General features: G+C 45.5%; 3 protein-coding genes across 5 annotated transcripts in view; all 3 read right to left on the minus strand.

Annotated features, from left to right (window-relative positions):
- The window catches only part of camta2 (calmodulin binding transcription activator 2), a 25930-nt gene extending 20185 nt beyond the window's left edge, over positions 1-5745 (minus strand). Inside the window, exon 1 of the mRNA XM_046868805.1 lies at positions 5669-5745. The gene's annotated coding sequence lies outside the window, so the exon portion shown is untranslated. The remainder of the gene's footprint in view (positions 1-5668) is intronic.
- Positions 5746-8561: 2816 nt separating this feature from the next.
- Positions 8562-15156, minus strand: zgc:85858 (uncharacterized protein LOC405879 homolog). 3 transcript variants are annotated; one of them, XM_046869309.1, is made up of 5 exons: positions 14851-15156; positions 14724-14746; positions 12172-12227; positions 11147-11222; positions 8562-8824 (listed from the first exon to the last, which is right to left on the minus strand). In XM_046869309.1, exons 1-5 carry the CDS (start codon positions 14932-14934, stop codon positions 8776-8778), a joined length of 288 nt encoding a protein of 95 aa, XP_046725265.1. In that variant the 5' UTR covers positions 14935-15156; the 3' UTR covers positions 8562-8775. The 3 variants fall into 3 exon arrangements, with proteins under 3 accessions (XP_046725265.1, XP_046725264.1, XP_046725266.1); XM_046869308.1 differs by lacking the exon at positions 14724-14746 and having other exon boundaries at positions 12172-12256; XM_046869310.1 differs by lacking the exons at positions 12172-12227; positions 14724-14746 and having other exon boundaries at positions 14851-15126.
- Positions 15157-16615: 1459 nt separating this feature from the next.
- Positions 16616-20000, minus strand: part of si:ch73-265d7.2 (C-type natriuretic peptide) — a 3489-nt gene continuing 104 nt past the window's right edge. The window contains exons 1-2 of the mRNA XM_046869311.1: positions 19569-20000; positions 16616-17780 (exon numbers count right to left, since the gene is read on the minus strand). The exon at positions 19569-20000 is cut by the window's right edge and continues 104 nt beyond it. Coding sequence (XP_046725267.1) covers positions 17499-17780; positions 19569-19982 — 696 coding nt within the window. The 5' untranslated portion in view covers positions 19983-20000 and the 3' untranslated portion in view covers positions 16616-17498. The remainder of the gene's footprint in view (positions 17781-19568) is intronic.

Consider the following 20000-nt stretch of genomic DNA (forward strand, 5'->3'; position numbering starts at 1 on the left):
AAATCTGAACTTGAGTGTGACAGTAAGCAGTAACAGCTACACTAAGTGAGGAGGAAGTTACACACAGGAAGTGGTTTATAAGCCCCTCCCACAACAATAAATAAGCAGACAGCATCAATACACACAATCACACAATCACACACAATCACACACACACACACACACACACACACACACACACACACACACACACACACACACACAGACCTTCATCCTTAATTTAATTCATGTTTATTTGTTTTGTGTTTTTAATAATGAACATTGTCTCAGAGCAGCTTTACACAGATAATGTGGAGATAAAAATGAAGATGTTCTTTATAAGTGTAAGTTTGTCCCTGATGAACAAGTCGGTGGAGACTGTGGAAAAAACTCCCTGAGATGCAGAAGGAAGAAACCTTGAGAGGAACCAGACTCAAGAGGGAACCTTATCCTCATCTGGGTTCCACCGAATGTTTATTTATTACAGATAAACGATGTTGAGGAGCAGTGATGGAGATCAGAGCAAACTGTAGTCCTGAGTCAGTGTAGCAGACTGTAGATATTAACTACAGTCCAAATCTTCAAAGCTCCTGATCTTACTCCATACTCACTGTCCTCATCCTTACATCCTTATTCTCATCCTCATCCGCCTCTCATCCTTATCCTCTTCCTCATCCGCCTCTCATCCTTATCCTCTTTCTCATCCGCCTCACATCCTTATCCTCTTCCTCATCCGCCTCTCATCCTTATCCTCATCCTCTCATCCTTATCCTCTTCTCATCCGCCTCATCCTTATCCCTTCCTCATCATCCTCACATCCTTATCCTCTTCCTCATCCGCCTCACATCCTTATCCTCTTCCTCATCCGCCTCTCATCCTTATCCTCTTTCTCATCCGCCTCATCCTTATCCTCTTCCTCATCCTTACATCCTTATCCTCTTCCTCATCCTTACATCCTTATCCTCTTCCTCATTCTTACATCCTTATCCTCATCCGCCTCACATCCTTATCCTCTTCCTCATCCTCACATCCTTATCCTCTTCCTCATCCTTACATCCTTATCCTCTTCCTCATCCGCCTCACATCATTATCCTCTTCCTCATCCGCCTCACATCATTATCCTCTTCCTCATCATCCTCACATCCTTATCCTCTTCCTCATCACATCCGTATCCTCATCCTCATCCTCCTCACATCATTATCCTCTTCCTCATCCGCCTCACATCATTATCCTCTTCCTCATCCGCATCACATCATTATCCTCTTCCTCATCCGCCTCACATCATTATCCTCTTCCTCATCCGCCTCACATCATTATTCTCTTCCTCATCCGCCTCACATCATTATCCTCTTCCTCATCATCCTCACATCCTTATCCTCTTCCTCATCACATCCGTATCCTCATCCTCCTCACATCATTATCCTCTTCCTCATCATCCTCACATCATTATCCTCTTCCTCATCATCCTCACATCATTATCCTCTTCCTCATCCGCCTCACATCATTATCCTCTTCCTCATCCGCCTCACATCATTATCCTCTTCCTCATCACATCCGTATCCTCATCCTCATCCTCCTCACATCATTATCCTCTTCCTCACATCCTTATCCTCTTCCTCATCCTCACATCCTTATCCTCTTCCCCATCATCCTCACATCCTTATCCTCTTCCTCATCATCCTCACATCATTATCCTCTTCCTCATCCGCCTCATCATTATCCTCTTCCTCATCACATCCATTATCCTCATCCTCATCCTCCTCACATCATTATCCTCTTCCTCACATCCTTATCCTCTTCCTCATCCTCACATCCTTATCCTCTTCCCCATCATCCTCACATCCTTATCCTCTTCCTCATCATCCTCACATCCTTATCCTCTTCCTCATCATCCTCACATCCTTATCCTCTCCCTCATCCTCACATCATTATCCTCTTCCTCATCATCCTCACATCCTTATCCTCTTCCTCATCACATCCGTATCCTCATCCTCCTCACATCATTATCCTCTTCCTCATCATCCTCACATCATTATCCTCTTCCTCATCATCCTCACATCATTATCCTCTTCCTCATCCGCCTCACATCATTATCCTCTTCTTCATCCGCCTCACATCATTATCCTCTTCCTCATCACATCCGTATCCTCATCCTCATCCTCCTCACATCATTATCCTCTTCCTCACATCCTTATCCTCTTCCTCATCCTCACATCCTTATCCTCTTCCCCATCATCCTCACATCCTTATCCTCTTCCTCATCATCCTCACATCATTATCCTCTTCCTCATCCGCCTCACATCATTATCCTCTTCCTCATCACATCCGTATCCTCATCCTCATCCTCCTCACATCATTATCCTCTTCCTCACATCCTTATCCTCTTCCTCATCCTCACATCCTTATCCTCTTCCCCATCATCCTCACATCCTTATCCTCTTCCTCATCATCCTCACATCCTTATCCTCTTCCTCATCATCCTCACATCCTTATCCTCTCCTCATCCTCACATCCTTATCCTCTTCCTCATCCTCTCATCATTATCCTCTTCCTCATCATCCTCACATACTTATCCTCTTCCTCATCCTCACATCCTTATCCTCTTCCTCATCCTTACATCCTTATCCTCTTCCTCATCCTCTCATCCTTATCCCTTCCTCATCATCCTCTCATCATTATCCTCTTCCTCATCATCCTCACATCCTTATCCTCTTCCTCATCCGCCTCACATCATTATCCTCTTCCTCATCATCCTCACATCATTATCCTCTTCCTCCTCATCCTCTGATCATTATCCTCTTCCTCATCCTCACATCCTTATCCTCTTCCTCATTCGCCTCACAACCTTATCATCTTCCTCATCCTCACATCCTTATCCACTTCCTCCTCCTCACATCATTATCCTCTTCCTCATCCTTCTCACATCATTATCCTCTTCCTCAGCCTTACATCCTTATCCTCTTCCTCATCCTCTCATCCTTATCCTCTTCCTCATCATCCTCTCATCATTATCCTCTTCCTCATCATCCTCACATCCTTATCCTCTTCCTCATCCTCTCATCCTTATCCTCTTCCTCATCATCCTCACATCCTTATCCTCTTCCTCATCCTCTCATCCTTATCCTCTTCCTCATCATCCTCTCATCATTATCCTCTTCCTCATCATCCTCACATCCTTATCCTCTTCCTCATCCTCTCATCCTTATCCTCTTCCTCATCATCCTCTCATCATTATCCTCTTCCTCATCATCCTCACATCCTTATCCTCTTCCTCATCCTCACATCCTTATCCTCTTCCTCCTCCTCCTCACATCATTATCCTCTTCCTCATCCTTCTCACATCATTATCCTCTTCCTCAGCCTTACATCCTTATCCTCTTCCTCATCCTCTCATCCTTATCCTCTTCCTCATCATCCTCTCATCATTATCCTCTTCCTCATCATCCTCACATCCTTATCCTCTTCCTCATCCTCTCATCCTTATCCTCTTCCTCATCATCCTCACATCCTTATCCTCTTCCTCATCCTCTCATCCTTATCCTCTTCCTCATCATCCTCTCATCATTATCCTCTTCCTCATCATCCTCACATCCTTATCCTCTTCCTCATCCTCTCATCCTTATCCTCTTCCTCATCATCCTCTCATCATTATCCTCTTCCTCATCATCCTCACATCCTTATCCTCTTCCTCATCCTCACATCCTTATCCTCTTCCTCCTCCTCCTCACATCATTATCCTCTTCCTCATCCTTCTCACATCATTATCCTCTCCTCATCCTCACATCCTTATCCTCTTCCTCATCCTCTCATCCTTATCCTCTTCCTCATCATCCTCTCATCATTATCCTCTTCCTCATCATCCTCACATCCTTATCCTCTTCCTCATCCTCTCATCCTTATCCTCTTCCTCATCATCCTCTCATCATTATCCTCTTCCTCATCATCCTCACATCCTTATCCTCTTCCTCATCCGCCTCACATCATTATCCTCTTCCTCATCATCCTCTCATCATTATCCTCTTCCTCATCCTCACACCCTTATCCTCTTCCTCATTCGCCTCACAACCTTATCATCTTCCTCATCATCCTCACATCCTTATCCTCATCCTCTCATCCTTATCCTCTTCCTCATCATCCTCACATCATTTCCTCTTCCTCATCCTCACATCCTTATCCTCTTCCTCATCCGCCTCACATCATTATCCTCTTCCTCATCATCCTCACATCCTTATCCTCTTCCTCATCCTCACATCATTATCCTCTTCCTTATCATCCTCTCATCATTATCCTCTTCCTCATCCTCCTCCCATCCTTATCCTCTTCCTCATCCGCCTCACATCATTATCCTCTTCCTCATCCTCACATCCTTATCCTCTTCCTCATCCGCATCACATCATTATCCTCTTCCTCACATCCTTATCCTCTTCCTCATCCGCCTCACATCATTATCCTCTTCCTCATCCTCCTCCCATCCTTATCCTCTTCCTCATCTGCCTCACATCATTATCCTCTTCCTCATCCTCACATCCTTATCCTCTTCCTCATCCTCACATCATTATCCTCTTCCTCATCCGCATCACATCATTATCCTCTTCCTCCCATCCTTATCCTCTTCCTCATCCGCCTCCCATCATTATCCTCTTCCTCATCCTCACATCCTTATCCTCTTCCTCATCCGCCTCACATCATTACCCTCTTCCTCATCATCCTCACATCCTTATCCTCTTCCTCATCCTCACATCATTACCCTCTTCCTCATCATCCTCACATCATTATCCTTTTCCTCATCCTCACATCCTTATCCTCTTCCTCATCCTCACATCCTTATCCTCTTCCTCATCCGCCTCACATCATTATCCTCTTCCTCATCATCCTCTCATCCTTATCCTCTTCCTCATCCGCCTCACATCATTATCCTCTTCCTCGTCCTCACATCCTTATCCTCTTCCTCATCATCCTCTCATCCTTATCCTCTTCCTCATCCGCCTCACATCATTATCCTCTTCCTCGTCCTCACATCCTTATCCTCTTCCTCATCATCCTCTCATCCTTATCCTCTTCCTCATCCGCCTCACATCCTTATCCTCTTCCTCGTCCTCACATTCTTATCCTCTTCCTCATCATCCTCACATCCTTATCCTCTTCCTCATCCGCCTCACATCATTATCCTCTTCCTCATCATCCTCACATCCTTATCCTCATCCTCTTCCTCCTCACATCCTTATCCTCTTCCTCATCATACACAGTGAAACGACACACATATGATAAACGTGTGTGTGTGTGTGTGTGTGTGTGTGTGTGTGTTCGTTAAGGATCTCCTCGCGAAACACGGATGATAATAAAGTCTATTAGCTTTGCCGCTAACCTGCAACTTACAATAACACACACACACACACACACACACACACACACACACACACACACACACACACACACACACACACACACACACACACACACAGAGAGTATAAAACAGGCCGTACAGTTCTGGTGTAATGCGGCATGGGAAACGACAGATAAACACACACAAACACACACATACACACACATACACACACATACATACATACATCGGAAGAGTGTGTGTGGTGAAGGACATGATCAGGAGAAAGGAGAGAAAGCGGATGGACAGATGAAAAGACTGATAGAGAGACAGAAGGAGAAAGAAGGAGCAGATTCTGTCTCTTACCTTCCGCCTCCTCACACACAGCCGCCATGTTGTAGGGAATGGCCTGTGACGTCATCCAGCGGGAGCGCGCAGAGAGGTGGGGGAGAGAAAGAGAGAGAGAGAGAGAGAGAGAGAGAGATGTAAAACTGGGTAAATATTAGATGGCGGTGTGAGGTGCATGTTATCTAAAGTTGATCTAGGGTTAGGGTTAGGGTTAGGGTTAGTAATTGATCAGTTATTAATCAGTTATTAATTAATAATTGATCAGTAACGCTGCTGTTGGTCACGTTACCCCACACCTCGATCCTGATTGGTCAGAAGGTATTGCGTTTTCTGTAGCAGCAGCTCTGAAGGTTTATATAAACTCACATACTCACTGCTTCTGAGGATGTTCTCTACATAAACAGTCTCAAGATCCATGAGGTTCCTGTGGAGTTTAAACATAAGAACATGAAGACGGATTTGGACTGTAATGAATAGAAGTCTGTTACAGTGGATCAGGACTACAATCACCATGAACACTCGAGTCACTTATTCGACTTTAGCTATTAAAGATAAACTCACAGGAACTCAGTTATAAACCTGTTTATCTGTAATTGATTTCTGCGAAGCTGCTTTGGGACAATGTCCACTGTTAAAGCTCTCCACAGATCACACTGAACTGAAGTGCACTGAGAACACACTGATTATACCGTCACTGATGTAAAGATGGAGATGTTTATGCAACATGTATGAAAGGAGTCTCCAGTGTCAGTGCCCTGTAACAGTCAGAGATAAAGCTGCAACGTTTGGTTGTTAAATGAGAACGATGAAGGAATGAGTGTTTATAGCTGCTATAATGAGATTACAGCAGTCACATTCAGAGATTTTAGATGCATATAACCACAAGATATCTGTAGCATGAACACAAGAACAAGTTTTGAAGTGTGTAACAGACAGTGGTGCAGTGGTCAGGAGTGGAGCAGGAACAGTGGAGAAGCACTGGAGTGATTGTGTGAAGATCATCCTAAGCAGTACATTTACATTTGGCAGATGATCTTATCCAGAATGACTTACATTTCTCCAGTGGTGTGCAGTCAGGGTCAGTAAATCTTCTCTACTGGTCTAAACACCATCAGAAGCACTGACCGACATTTACAACTCTAAAATTTGTTCCATGAAATTGTAATAATTTATTAATCAGTTTCTTCTCTTCATGTGGTAGTGTTTCTCTCGGCTGCACTGCTTCAGTACGTGTATGTGGACGTTAGATAATTTTTTGTTCAATCAGATTTCAGTCTCTATGTGCTGCCATGTGAATCTAATCTGCTCAGAGCCTTCAGAATCAGTACTGCTGGACTTTTACCATAGAGAATATTACCTGTACTGTATATTTAAGTATACAGTAGGTTTACTAGTCGGCGCTATACTTGGTTTTTGTCTTTTGTCTTGTCTTGTGTTGTCTGTCTGCACTCTGTCTGTCTGTACTGTTCTTTTGTTTGCACTGTTTGCACCAGGCTGCACTCGATGCACTTTATGTTGTTTTGTTTTTTAGTGTAGCACCAGGGTTTCGGAGGAACGTTGTTTCGTTTTTACTGTGTACTGTGTACCACTGTGTATAGTGAAAATGACAATAAAAACCACTTGACTTGACTTGACTTGACCAACAGCTCTGTTTCTTTAACCAATCAGATTTCAGATTCTCCTCACAGAGCAGATCACTGGACCAGAATAGCGTCAGTATTTCCGTCCTCTGATTGGTTGTTCAGAGGGAAACTGTTACAGTCGAGTTGGACTGGTAAAACACGTGTGAAGCTCTGCACACGTTCATACATCTGAGTTAGAGTTTTTTACACCTACAGAGGAAGAACAATTTATTTGGTCTCAAACATACTTTAAAAATCCATTGTGAAGAAAAGCGAGACATGGTGAGGAGGTCACCAACCCTGAAGCTAGCTAGCGTGTCTCAGCCCGGGAAAGGGTTTGATCTCCACTTCCAGACCAGTGAATACGAGCGGTACCACTGGATTACAGCTTCTGGGGGGCGCTGCACATTATAAGTCTGTATCTCTGGTGAGTAGGTTGTGTTTTATTTCCATTTTAATGGTTTTGTCATGTTATTAGATAAATATTGATTGTGATCTGCTCCAGATGTTGTAGGTGCACAGTTGTGGTTGTAGTGTAGAGGTTTGGAGTGTAACTGGGTTTGTTGGTTTAGTAAAATGGTTTTCACCTACAGATGTGGACCGTCTCTCTGTAATGCCACATGTTGTTATATTGTGTTTTTGTATTGTATTAATGGTTTATATAATTGTGACGTGATAGTGGTGTATTAAGAGGTGGATTAATTAACTCACTGAAGACCCTGGTACCAAATACACGGCCGTTCTACTGCATTTATCTAATGAGCAACTATGGGGTTGAATCTCATACAGCTGAGCAGGTGAGGGTTAAGAGCCTGCTGGAATTACTGGTGGTGGGATTTTAACTCAAGACCTTTTGACCAGAAGTCTTACATCAGGACACCTTAACCACTGAGCTCCCTGTTCCCTCAGACTAAATAAAAGGGAGTTACTAACAGAGTAACATCAGGGACCAGGCAGCTGCTTTTCGGCACTTTATTTCTCGCTCTTTTATTTCTCCACTTGAACAGAAGATGAGGTTCATGAAGGTACAGAAGATACAGAAAATACAGGAGAGAGGACATGCAGGGCATTTCTGCCTAAAGCAGGAGATTAATGTGATGAACATGTGTGTGACTATAAATAGATAAAACATGTATAATTAAACAGAATAAATGAAACAGTCAGAGCTGCAGATTTGAAGGAATTCACCAGGATCTGAGCTTCATGACCTTCCATCCTGTTATTATTATTACATGGCAAACTGAACACTGTGTCAGTAACATCACTACAGACAGAAACACAGCTGTGTGTGTAGAGAAAATAGTTTATTTCCTTGTATAAAATCATTGCATAGCATTACACACACACACACACACACACACACACACACACACACACACACACACACAGAGTGTCAGTGAGAGAACAGTTCCACTGTAATGTAAACTCTACACAGGAGTAGGTGATGATCAGACAAGATTCAGTGGGAGGAGCTTCATTTTGACCATCACTCAGAGCCATACATCAGGATCCTACATCCCCTGTCTGATACTCTGTATGATCTGAAAAATAGCTGAGAGACAGACAGGTGGGGGAAAGAGAGAGAGAGAGGGGGAGAGGGGGGGAGCGAGAGAGAGAGAGAGAGAGAGAGAGAGGGGAACAGATTTAAGAAGATTTCTAATATTTTTCACTCATTGTCATATTATTTAAAATTTGCCATAAACATACTACAATGGACCCCGGTTATGTCGATGTCCTAGGGGGTCGCCAAAAAGCATCGAGATAACCGATGATCAAGATAAACGAAAATCAAAATGGCGGCAGTATATTAACGTGCTTGAAATTTCTTTATGTACATGATGTGCGTTAATAAATGAGAATGTGCATGCACGTGTTTTTGAAGGGGTTTTTACACAACAGCGTTGCCGCGATTTGTTTGAAGAAGGCATGCTATAAAAATACATACAGTACATGTTTATCTGTCAGGAATCCACCTGCCACGCCCCCTTCAGCGTGTCAGGTGCTTTCTCGGCCGCTTTCTCTGAAGCTCCGCTTCAATCGCGCACATATGGTGCTCGTTTATCATCATCACCAGCTCCTATTTAAACTTCCACACTCTCACCGTCCGTTATTGTTGGTATATGTTGGTTCACAGCGGTCGTTGTTATCGCGCATGTGTATCCCGGTACGTGTCTTCCCACCGGCACTCTCTCAACGGCTGTGCTTTTCTTCCCAAAGCCGCGCCGCACCGCGGATCCCCGATCCTGCCGGTGTTCATTCTATGATTTTGCTGCTCATCACACGTTCTCCCCTGTGCTGTTCAGCGCCACGCTTCTACTTTCGCCTCCCGTTCATCGCATAACATTTAACAACAAAAGGCATATGTGCACTAACTAACAGCAGAGATTCACCAGTATACAATACAACACCTGGAGCAGCTGTAAGGATTGATTTTTCCGCCACTTCCGCGAGTTCTTCTGCGGCTGCACCGAGATAACCGACGTAAATGGCAAATCCCCCCCCCCCCTTGTGCTCGAGATATCAGGGTTCAGCGACATAAAAGAATCGACATAACCGATAAAAAATGCTTAGACAAAGCGAGAATTTGGCGGTTCCACTTCAAAAACGTCGACTTAATAGGGTTGTCGAGGTAACCGAGGTCGAGATAACCGGGTTCCACTGTATATACGTGTATAAGGAGCTGCCTTCCTTTTACCTGTCTCACCTCCGTCTGCCAAACTCCTACATCACCTGTCTCACCTCCGTCTGCCAAACTCCTACATCACCTGTCTCACCTCCGTCTGCCAAACTCCTACATCACCTGTCTCACCTCCGTCTGCCAAACTTCTACATGACCTGTCTCACCTCCGTCTGCCAAACCCCTACATCACCTGTCTCACCTCCGTCTGCCAAACCCCTACATCACCTGTCTCACCTCCGCCTGCCAAACTCCTACATCACCTGTCTCACCTCCGTCTGCCAAACTCCTACATGACCTGTCTCACCTCCGTCTGCCAAACCCCTACATCACCTGTCTCACCTCTGTCTGCCAAACCCCTACATCACCTGTCTCACCTCCGTCTGCCAAACCCCTACATCACCTGTCTCACCTCCGTCTGCCAAACCCCTACATCACCTGTCTCACCTCCGCCTGCCAAACCCCACATCACCTGTCTCACCTCCGTCTGCCAAACCCCTACATCACCTGTCTCACCTCCGCCTGCCAAACTCCTACATCACCTGTCTCACCTCCGCCTGCCAAACCCCTACATCACCTGTCTCACCTCCGTCTGCCAAACCCCTACATCACCTGTCTCACCTCTGTCTGCCAAACTCCAACATCACCTGTCTCACCTCCGTCTGCCAAACCCCTACATCACCTGTCTCACCTCCGTCTGCCAAACTCCAACATCACCTGTCTCACCTCCATCTTTCAGACTCCTACATCACCTGTCTCACCTCCGCCTGCCAAACCCCTACATCACCTGTCTCACCTCCGCCTGCCAAACTCCAACATCACCTGTCTCACCTCCGCCTGCCAAACTCCACATCACCTGTCTCACCTCCGCCTGCCAAACCCCTACATCACCTGTCTCACCTCTGTCTGCCAAACTCCAACATCACCTGTCTCACCTCCGCCTGCCAAACCCCTACATCACCTGTCTCACCTCTCTGCCAAACTCCAACATCACCTGTCTCACCTCCATCTTTCAGACTCCTACATCACCTGTCTCACCTCCGTCTGCCAAACCCCTACATCACCTGTCTCACCTCCGTCTGCCAAACTCCAACATCACCTGTCTCACCTCCGTCTGCCAAACTCCTACATCACCTGTCTCACCTCCGTCTGCCAAACGAATGTAATAAGATCGGCCATGTAATAATAAACACTTACCTGATCCACACACTACAAACACAAACAGAGCGAGGAGCCACGGTCCCACTGGAGATTTCTCCTCTCCCTGTACCCGCTAACAAACACACACACACACACACACACACACCAATAAAGGATAAGTCATTACATCATAAACCTGTAAAAATTATTATAAAGAACACTTCAGTTCTCTAAATCTACTCTGTGGAGCCAAAACTATCACTTTCAGGACTCCTTGTTCTTTTCTACACTGAAGATCGTTTTAATGATGCTGGCTGTATGTTTGGGCTCATTGTCCTGCTGCAGAATAAATTCTGGGTCAGTCCAATAACCCCCCAGATGGTACTGCATGATGGAGAAGTATCTGCCTGTATTTCTGCATTGAGAACACTATTAATCCTGAACACATCAACTCCATCTGCAGAAACGCAAATCCAAACCTGCAGGAAACCTCCACCATGCTTCACTGTTTCCTGCAGACACTCATTATTGTGTCCCTCTCCAGACTTTCAGCCATCCTGCCTTCTGCTACAGCAAACCTTTTTTTGCCCTTGTCCAAAGCTCCTGCTGCCATTTTTTTGCCAACAGTTCCTCTGTTTTCATGCAGAGTTGAGACACTGAGCCTCGTTTCCATGTTGGAGGTTTGGCTTTTTGGCCACAATACTTTCATGAAAATCACTTCTCCAGACAGTAGATGGGCATACCTGGGTTCTACTGGTTTCCTCCACTTCATTGCTGATGACTATGCTGGACATTTTCCAATGTTGAAGGGAATTAAGCATGATGCGTATTTCATCTGCTGCATTAAGTTTCTTTGCTTGATCACTGCATTTACACTCCTAAACATCACCCATTTATTTATGCTTCTTCAAAATAGCTTGAAACCCCAGTGTGATTTGAGATCTTTGCCTGGAAGAGACCTTACTGCTGCGGTAGAACTTCCATGTGTGTTGTTGCTGTGTTCACTATTGCCATGGTGTCAGACCCGAGACATGAAACTGTCTTCCACAACCTCACCTTAATAGCAGAGTTTGGTTTCTTACCCAGTTTGAAGCTCCTACACCGCTGTTTCTTTATCACTTCATCAATGGGGATCAACCTACAGATGAAACTGATGATCATCAGCACCTGCTAATGCACAAACCTGCTAATCACACCACACCCACCAGCTAATCACACCACACCCACCAGCTAATCACACCCACCAGCTAATCACACCACACCCACCAGCTAATCACACCACACCCACCAGCTAATCACACCCACCAGCTAATCACCACACCCACCAGCTAATCACACCACACCCACCAGCTAATCACACCCACCAGCTAATCATATCACACCCACCAGCTAATCACATCACACCCACCAGCTAATCACATCACACCCACCAGCTAATCACACCACACCCACCAGCTAATCACACACCCACCAGCTAATCACACCACACCCACCAGCTAATCACACCACACCCACCAGCTAATCACATCACACCCACCAGCTAATCACATCACACCCACCAGCTAATCACACACCCACCAGCTAATCACATCACACCCACCAGCTAATCACACCACACCCACCAGCTAATCACACCACACCCACCAGCTAATCACACCACACCACCAGCTAATCACATCACCCACCAGCTAATCACATCACACCCACCAGCTAATCACACCACACCCACCAGCTAATCACACCACACCCACCAGCTAATCACACCCACCAGCTAATCATCACACCCACCAGCTAATCACACCACACCCACCAGCTAATCATCACACCCACCAGCTAATCACACCACACCCACCAGCTAATCACATCACACCACCAGCTAATCACACCACCAGCTAATCACACCACCCACCAGCTAATCACCACCCACCAGCTAATCACACCACCAGCTAATCACATCACACCCACCAGCTAATCACACCACCAGCTAATCACACCACCAGCTAATCACATCACACCCACCAGCTAATCACCACCCACCAGCTAATCACATCACACCCACCAGCTAATCACACACACCCACCAGCTAATCACATCACACCCACCAGCTAATCACACCCACCAGCTAATCACACCACCAGCTAATCACACACCCACCAGCTAATCACATCACACCCACCAGCTAATCACACCACACCCACCAGCTAATCACACCACACCCACCAGCTAATCACATCACACCCACCAGCTAATCACACCACACCCACCAGCTAATCACACCACACCCACCAGCTAATCACACCACCAGCTAATCACACCCACCAGCTAATCACCACACCCACCAGCTAATCACACCACACCCACCAGCTAATCACATCACACCCACCAGCTAATCACACCCACCAGCTAATCACACCCACCAGCTAATCACATCACACCCACCAGCTAATCACACCACACCCACCAGCTAATCACATCACACCCACCAGCTAATCACACACCCACCAGCTAATCACATCACCCACCAGCTAATCACACCCACCAGCTAATCACACCCACCAGCTAATCACACCCACCAGCTAATCACATCACACCCACCAGCTAATCACACCACACCCACCAGCTAATCACACCACACCCACCAGCTAATCACATCACACCCACCAGCTAATCACACCACACCCACCAGCTAATCACACCACACCCACCAGCTAATCACATCACACCCACCAGCTAATCACACCACACCCACCAGCTAATCACATCACACCCACCAGCTAATCACACCACACCCACCAGCTAATCACACCACACCCACCAGCTAATCACACCACACCCACCAGCTAATCACATCACACCCACCAGCTAATCACACCCACCAGCTAATCACACCACCAGCTAATCACATCACACCCACCAGCTAATCACACCACCCACCAGCTAATCACATCACACCCACCAGCTAATCACACCACCCACCAGCTAATCACATCACACCCACCAGCTAATCACACCCACCAGCTAATCACACCCACCAGCTAATCACATCACACCCACCAGCTAATCACACCACACCCACCAGCTAATCACACCACACCCACCAGCTAATCACATCACACCCACCAGCTAATCACACCACACCCACCAGCTAATCACACCACCCACCAGCTAATCACACCCACCAGCTAATCACACCCACCAGCTAATCACACCACACCAGCTAATCACACCACACCCACCAGCTAATCACATCACACCCACCAGCTAATCACACCCACCAGCTAATCACACCCACCAGCTAATCACATCACACCCACCAGCTAATCACACCACACCCACCAGCTAATCACATCACACCCACCAGCTAATCACACCACACCCACCAGCTAATCACATCACACCCACCAGCTAATCACACCCACCAGCTAATCACACCCACCAGCTAATCACACCCACCAGCTAATCACATCACACCCACCAGCTAATCACACCACACCCACCAGCTAATCACACCACACCCACCAGCTAATCACATCACACCCACCAGCTAATCACACCACCCACCAGCTAATCACACCCACCAGCTAATCACACCCACCAGCTAATCACACCCACCAGCTAATCACACCACACCCACCTGACTGCGGTCCTACACAATCCCTGAGTGTGTGAGAATAACAACTGAAAGCAGGACGTCGCACCAAATCCTGATGTCATTTTAATTTAAATTCTGATTATATACTTCACGTGTGTGTGTTAGTTACCGCGGTCTTTTGCACGTGCCCCCGCTGTGTGATGGTCTTGCTGTGTTTCTCGTTCGCTACTTTCATCCGCTGCAGCAGCGCCATGATGACCGGAAATGATCGATATTTACACGTCACACTGAAACGCGCTCGCGCCTGAAAGTGAAACCACGCGGATGCTTTTTTCTTTTTTTTGGGATTTAATCAGAAAAGCGGAAGTCGCGAGCGGCGCTAATAGCCGAGATGCTAGCTACCGCAGACCCGTGGAGCACGTGACAACACACACACACACACACACACACACACACACACACACACACACACACACCCCGCACGTCATCAGACCATGTGACCTAGGGTTGCTCGTCATCAGTTTGATCCCGGAAGTGAACCTGACTGAATCATTTAGTATGTTTCAATTAAATAATTTCATTAATTACAAAAGATAAGAGAAGAAACTCAGAGTAAGAGAACAAGAGCCCAAACTACCAAAACACACAGTAAAAAATATTATGGTTGTGTAAAAAATGTGATAGTTTAGGAGGCAGTTTATTGATATTGTAGTTATATAATAAGAAATAAAAAAAACAAGGTTAAAAAGAGTTTTACAAACGCAATTGTGCATTAATATTTATCTTACATTTATTATTTAAGGGAACAACATCTAGAAAATAGAGACCAGCACTTTGAATTACAGACTTTTTGATATTGCGTCTCTTGCGTTTCCACAGGACGTGAATCTGTCAGTAACAGCACATCTGTCCACATGTAAAGAGAGAGCAGATGAGATCAACCTCGAGATCAACCTCGAGATCAACCTCGAGATCAACCCTCTCACACATGAATCTTACTGCAACCATCTGAATCCTGTAGGAGATCTGATTCAGTACCACACTCAGTGATCAGAGCTCCCCCAGGGGTCAGAGGTCATGCTCTATTCCCACATGGTACTTCTGTAAATTATACCACACACATCAATGTTCTCAAGCTTTTACTGATGTATCCCACAATCCCCTGCTCTCCACCTGGACATGATATCAGCTAGTCGCTAACTAGCAATTTACTATTCGGTACACAAACAAACTAACAAACAAACAAACACACATCACATACAGAAGTCTGTTATCTAAACTCATGATAATACACACACACACACACACACACACACAAATCCATTCAAACTGTCTTTTCGTACATCAGTTCACCAGGGTTGCATACAGGTTCTCTCAGGTTCTGGGTTTTCTCCTCATTGCCTCTCAGGGTTTCTCTTCACACACTCACACTCTGGTTTCCTCCTGAATTTATATAAAATATAATATAATATAATATAATATAATAAAATATAATATAACATTTAATTATGAAGGTTTTATCTGTAAAATTCTCTGCAATTTTGGGCTAAAAGTGTTGGTGCATCATCTCCTCTCTCACACCACAGACGTAGACTAGTGTCTGAAGCTCACAGTGAGCAGCAGAAGGCAGTAAGAAGTCTGGGGTTAATGTGGATGAGACAGAGGGAGTCAGTGATGAGAACATGACTGAGAACAGAGACATTCCTGATCACCTGATCATCATCATCTTTTCTCTGCCTGTGTTCTATATGGTGGATCTTCAGTCTGAATTCATTCATTGGAGAACATCTAAAATTCTTCTGTATTAATATATTAATATGATGTGAATTTACCTGTGTGGCACTTTTAAAAACATGAGTACCTTTACCTCTACTGAGTGAAGGGTGTGTGTACTTCTTCCACTGCTGTGACACACACACACACACACACACACACACACACTCTCTCTCTCTCTAACCCAAGCTGCTCTTTTATTGATTCAAATACAGTTTATTATTATTAAATATAATGTTTTCTACAGTTCACACTGCAATTACATTTGTGTGTGTGTGTGTGTGTGTGTGTGTGTGTGTGTGTGTGTGTGTGTGTGTGTGTTAGGATGGTGAACATGGCCATTGAGGGTGTGCCATGAACCACAGTGTGTGCCACAGTGCATGTTTGCATGTAGGGATGCCTGAAAGGAAAATAATCATACGTAATGAGACCCACAGCAGAGAGAGATCAACTTCAATTTCACTAAAATCTGTCATCATCATCATCATCATTACAGATTATCGTGTCCACCAACCCCCCAACACAGACACCACATACAGACACACAGTGCTGGTTTTATTATCCTCATGAGGACTTTCCACTGATTTGTTTATTGCTAATGTTAAATAATGCTAATGCTAAACTCAGGCTCAGGAGGAAACCTTTCAGCTTGTCGTTTTTAATAAAGCACTTTTTAGTGGGGACCAGCGGGACATTCCTCACAGTAAAGCTTGTACATTTTTCTCTATCAACATGAAGTTAATTAGTCCTCATAAAGGGCAACACACACACACGAACACACAAACAGAGCCCTGGAGAAGAGGTCAGGGCGGGTCAGAGTCTCAGGTAAGTTTTGTTTCTCACTACATTTCTGAACCAGGATCAGTGCTTGCTCCTCAATCACACCTCCAGCCATCTTCACTCCTCCAGCTAGTGAGTCTATCTTACCATCTGTGTCTGACACTTGGTGTATGTGGAAGTGTGTGGAGGTATGTGGAGGTGTGTATAAGTGTGGGGAGGTGTGGAAGTGTTGGTTTGGCTGGATTAGTGGTATTAGCGTCGGCGTCAGCAGCCCAGTCCGCTAAGCGCTCCGATGCGGTCCACTTTAATGCCGAAGCAGCCTCGCGCAGAGCTCTTCCTGTTCCTCACACGTAACTTCCTGTGCCTCAACAGGAAGTTGAGGACAGGATGAGACACCAGGCCCTGAGGTTCCTTCATCACAATGCCTCCTGACAGACCACGCCTATCTCTCTCTGTGGGGGCGGGGCTTTGAGCTGAGCCTTCTGTGATCTCTGGTTGGGACAATAAGAGGGATGTGATCTGTGATCCGAACAGATCCTGTAGAATCTGACACACACACACACACACACACACACACACACACACACACACACCCCTTTAATGGATAATGTAAAGATTTAATTAGTTTTAGGACACAATAAATATTATTCTGCGATTATAAAGCTGTGAAGTTGAGCATTTCAGTTCCACAGTTCTCTTCACAGCATCTAATAGGTGTGGTGTGGTTCTGAGTGTTGCTCATGTAGCAGCACCACAATCTTCTTGTTCTTCTTCCGGCTGCTCCCATTATGAGTCGCCACACCAGATCGTCCGTTTCAATACCCCCTGTCATCTACATCTGCCTCTTTCACACCAACTACCTGCATGTCTTCCCTCACCACATCCATAAACCTCCTCCCTGGTCTTCCTATTTTCATCCTTCCTGGTGTCTCCATCCTCAGCATTTTCCTACTGATATACCCCATGTCCCTCCTCTGCACATGTCCAAACCATCTCAATCTCACCTCCCTCACCTTGTCTCCAAAACGTCCTACATGCGCTGTCCCTCTAATAAACTCATCTCTAATCCTGTCCATCGTCATCACTCCCAACGAACATCTCAACATCTTCAGCTCTGCTACCTCCAGCTCCACCTCCTGTCTTCTACTCAATGCCACTGTCTCTAATCCATACAACATCTCAGGTCTCACCACAGTCCTATAAACTTTCCCTTTCACTCTCACAGATACTCTTCTATCACAAATCACTCCTGCTATCACTCTTCTCCACCCACTCCACCCTGCCTGCACTCTTTTCTTCACTTCTCTAACACACTCTCCATTACTTTGCACTGTTGACCCCAGGTACCTGAACTCCTCCACCTTCTCCACCTCTTCTCCCTGCAACCACACCACTCCCTCCCTCTCATTCACACATTCACACACATGTACTCTGTCTTACTCCTACTGACTTTCATTCCTCTTCTCTCCAGCGTGTACCTCCACCTCTCCAGGATCTTCTCAACCTGCTCACTACTCTCACCACAAATCACAATATCATCCGCAAACATCATAGTGCATGGAGACTCCTGTCTGACCTCGTCCTTCAACCTGTCCCTCACCACCGTAAACAGGAAAGGGCTCAGGGCTGATCCTTGATGCAGTCCAACCTCCACCTTGAACCAGTCTGTCGTTCCTACTGCACACTTCACTGCTGTCACACTGTCCTCATACATGTCCTGCACCACCCTCACATACTTCTCTGACACACCAGACTTCCTCATACAATACCACAACTCCTCTCTCCACCCTGTCGTACACTTTCTCTAAGTCCACAAACACACAATGCAGCTCCTTCTGACCTTCTCTATACTTCTCCATCAACATCCTCAAAGCAGATAATGCATCTGTGGTGCTCTTCCTCAGCATGAAACCATACTGCTGCTCACAGATGGTCACCTCTTCTCTCAGCCTGGCTTCCACTACTCTTTCCCATAACTTCACAAGATAAGATAAGATAAGATAAGATAAGATAAACCTTTATTCATCCCACAGTGGGGAAATTTCTTTGATACAGCAGCATGAAAAAATAAAAAATAAATGCAAATAAATAAAAGAATAGACGATTCATGGTGTGACTGATCAACTTTATTCCCCTGTAGTTACTGCAGGTCTGCACGTCTCCCTTATTCTTAAAGATCAGAACCAGCACACTCCTTCTGATGATGTAAGGATTCCATACAATCGAATGTGAACACAGGGGAACTCTGCGAGGAACCGAGAACAACCAGTCTGATTCACAGCAACGTGGGGTGTGTGTGTGTGTGTGTGTGTGTTAGGAGAAATGAGCACTCACCTGAGAGTCTGGTCTCTTTGACAATGGTTGGCTCATTACCTCTGTCACCATGGTGATTAAAAGGAGAAGAGGAAAAAGGCAGGAGGATAAAGAGGCCATCTTGGATAATGATATTTGGCAAAAGTCAAATAAATAACAGCCTTTTCCTCCTTCAAAATAAATACAAAAATAAAAGTTAATAAAAATCTCTCTCTTGGTCGTGTTCTCTCTGAAGAGCAGCAGTGTGTATCCGTTGTATATTGTGATGTGTGTGTGTGTGTGTGTGTCGTGGTGGTGATGATGGTGGTGTGTTCTGTCCTGTGCAGGACTCGTCTGTTCTGAGAGCCGACGCCACGGCGACCAATTTAAAGCCCACGGCTGTGATGTCACAGATTCCATCCTGTTACCATCGAGACAAACAACGAACATTAACATTCATCTATCTATCTTTTA

This window comes from Silurus meridionalis, chromosome 16 (assembly GCF_014805685.1).
Source record: "Silurus meridionalis isolate SWU-2019-XX chromosome 16, ASM1480568v1, whole genome shotgun sequence".
NCBI lineage: Eukaryota > Metazoa > Chordata > Actinopteri > Siluriformes > Siluridae > Silurus > Silurus meridionalis.

Bases quoted from the DNA above. Each gene is read 5' to 3' on its own strand.
- zgc:85858 (XM_046869308.1), bottom strand. From the start codon at position 14,934: ATGGCGCTGCTGCAGCGGATGAAAGTAGCGAACGAGAAACACAGCAAG. The intron at 12,257-14,850 runs GTAACTAACACA...GTGCATTAGCAG, and splicing joins GGCACGTGCAAAAGACCGCG to GTGCTGATGATCATCAGTTT. The intron at 8,825-11,146 runs GTAAGTGTTTAT...TCTGTCTCTCAG, and splicing joins GTTTGTAGTGTGTGGATCAG to CTATTTTTCAGATCATACAG.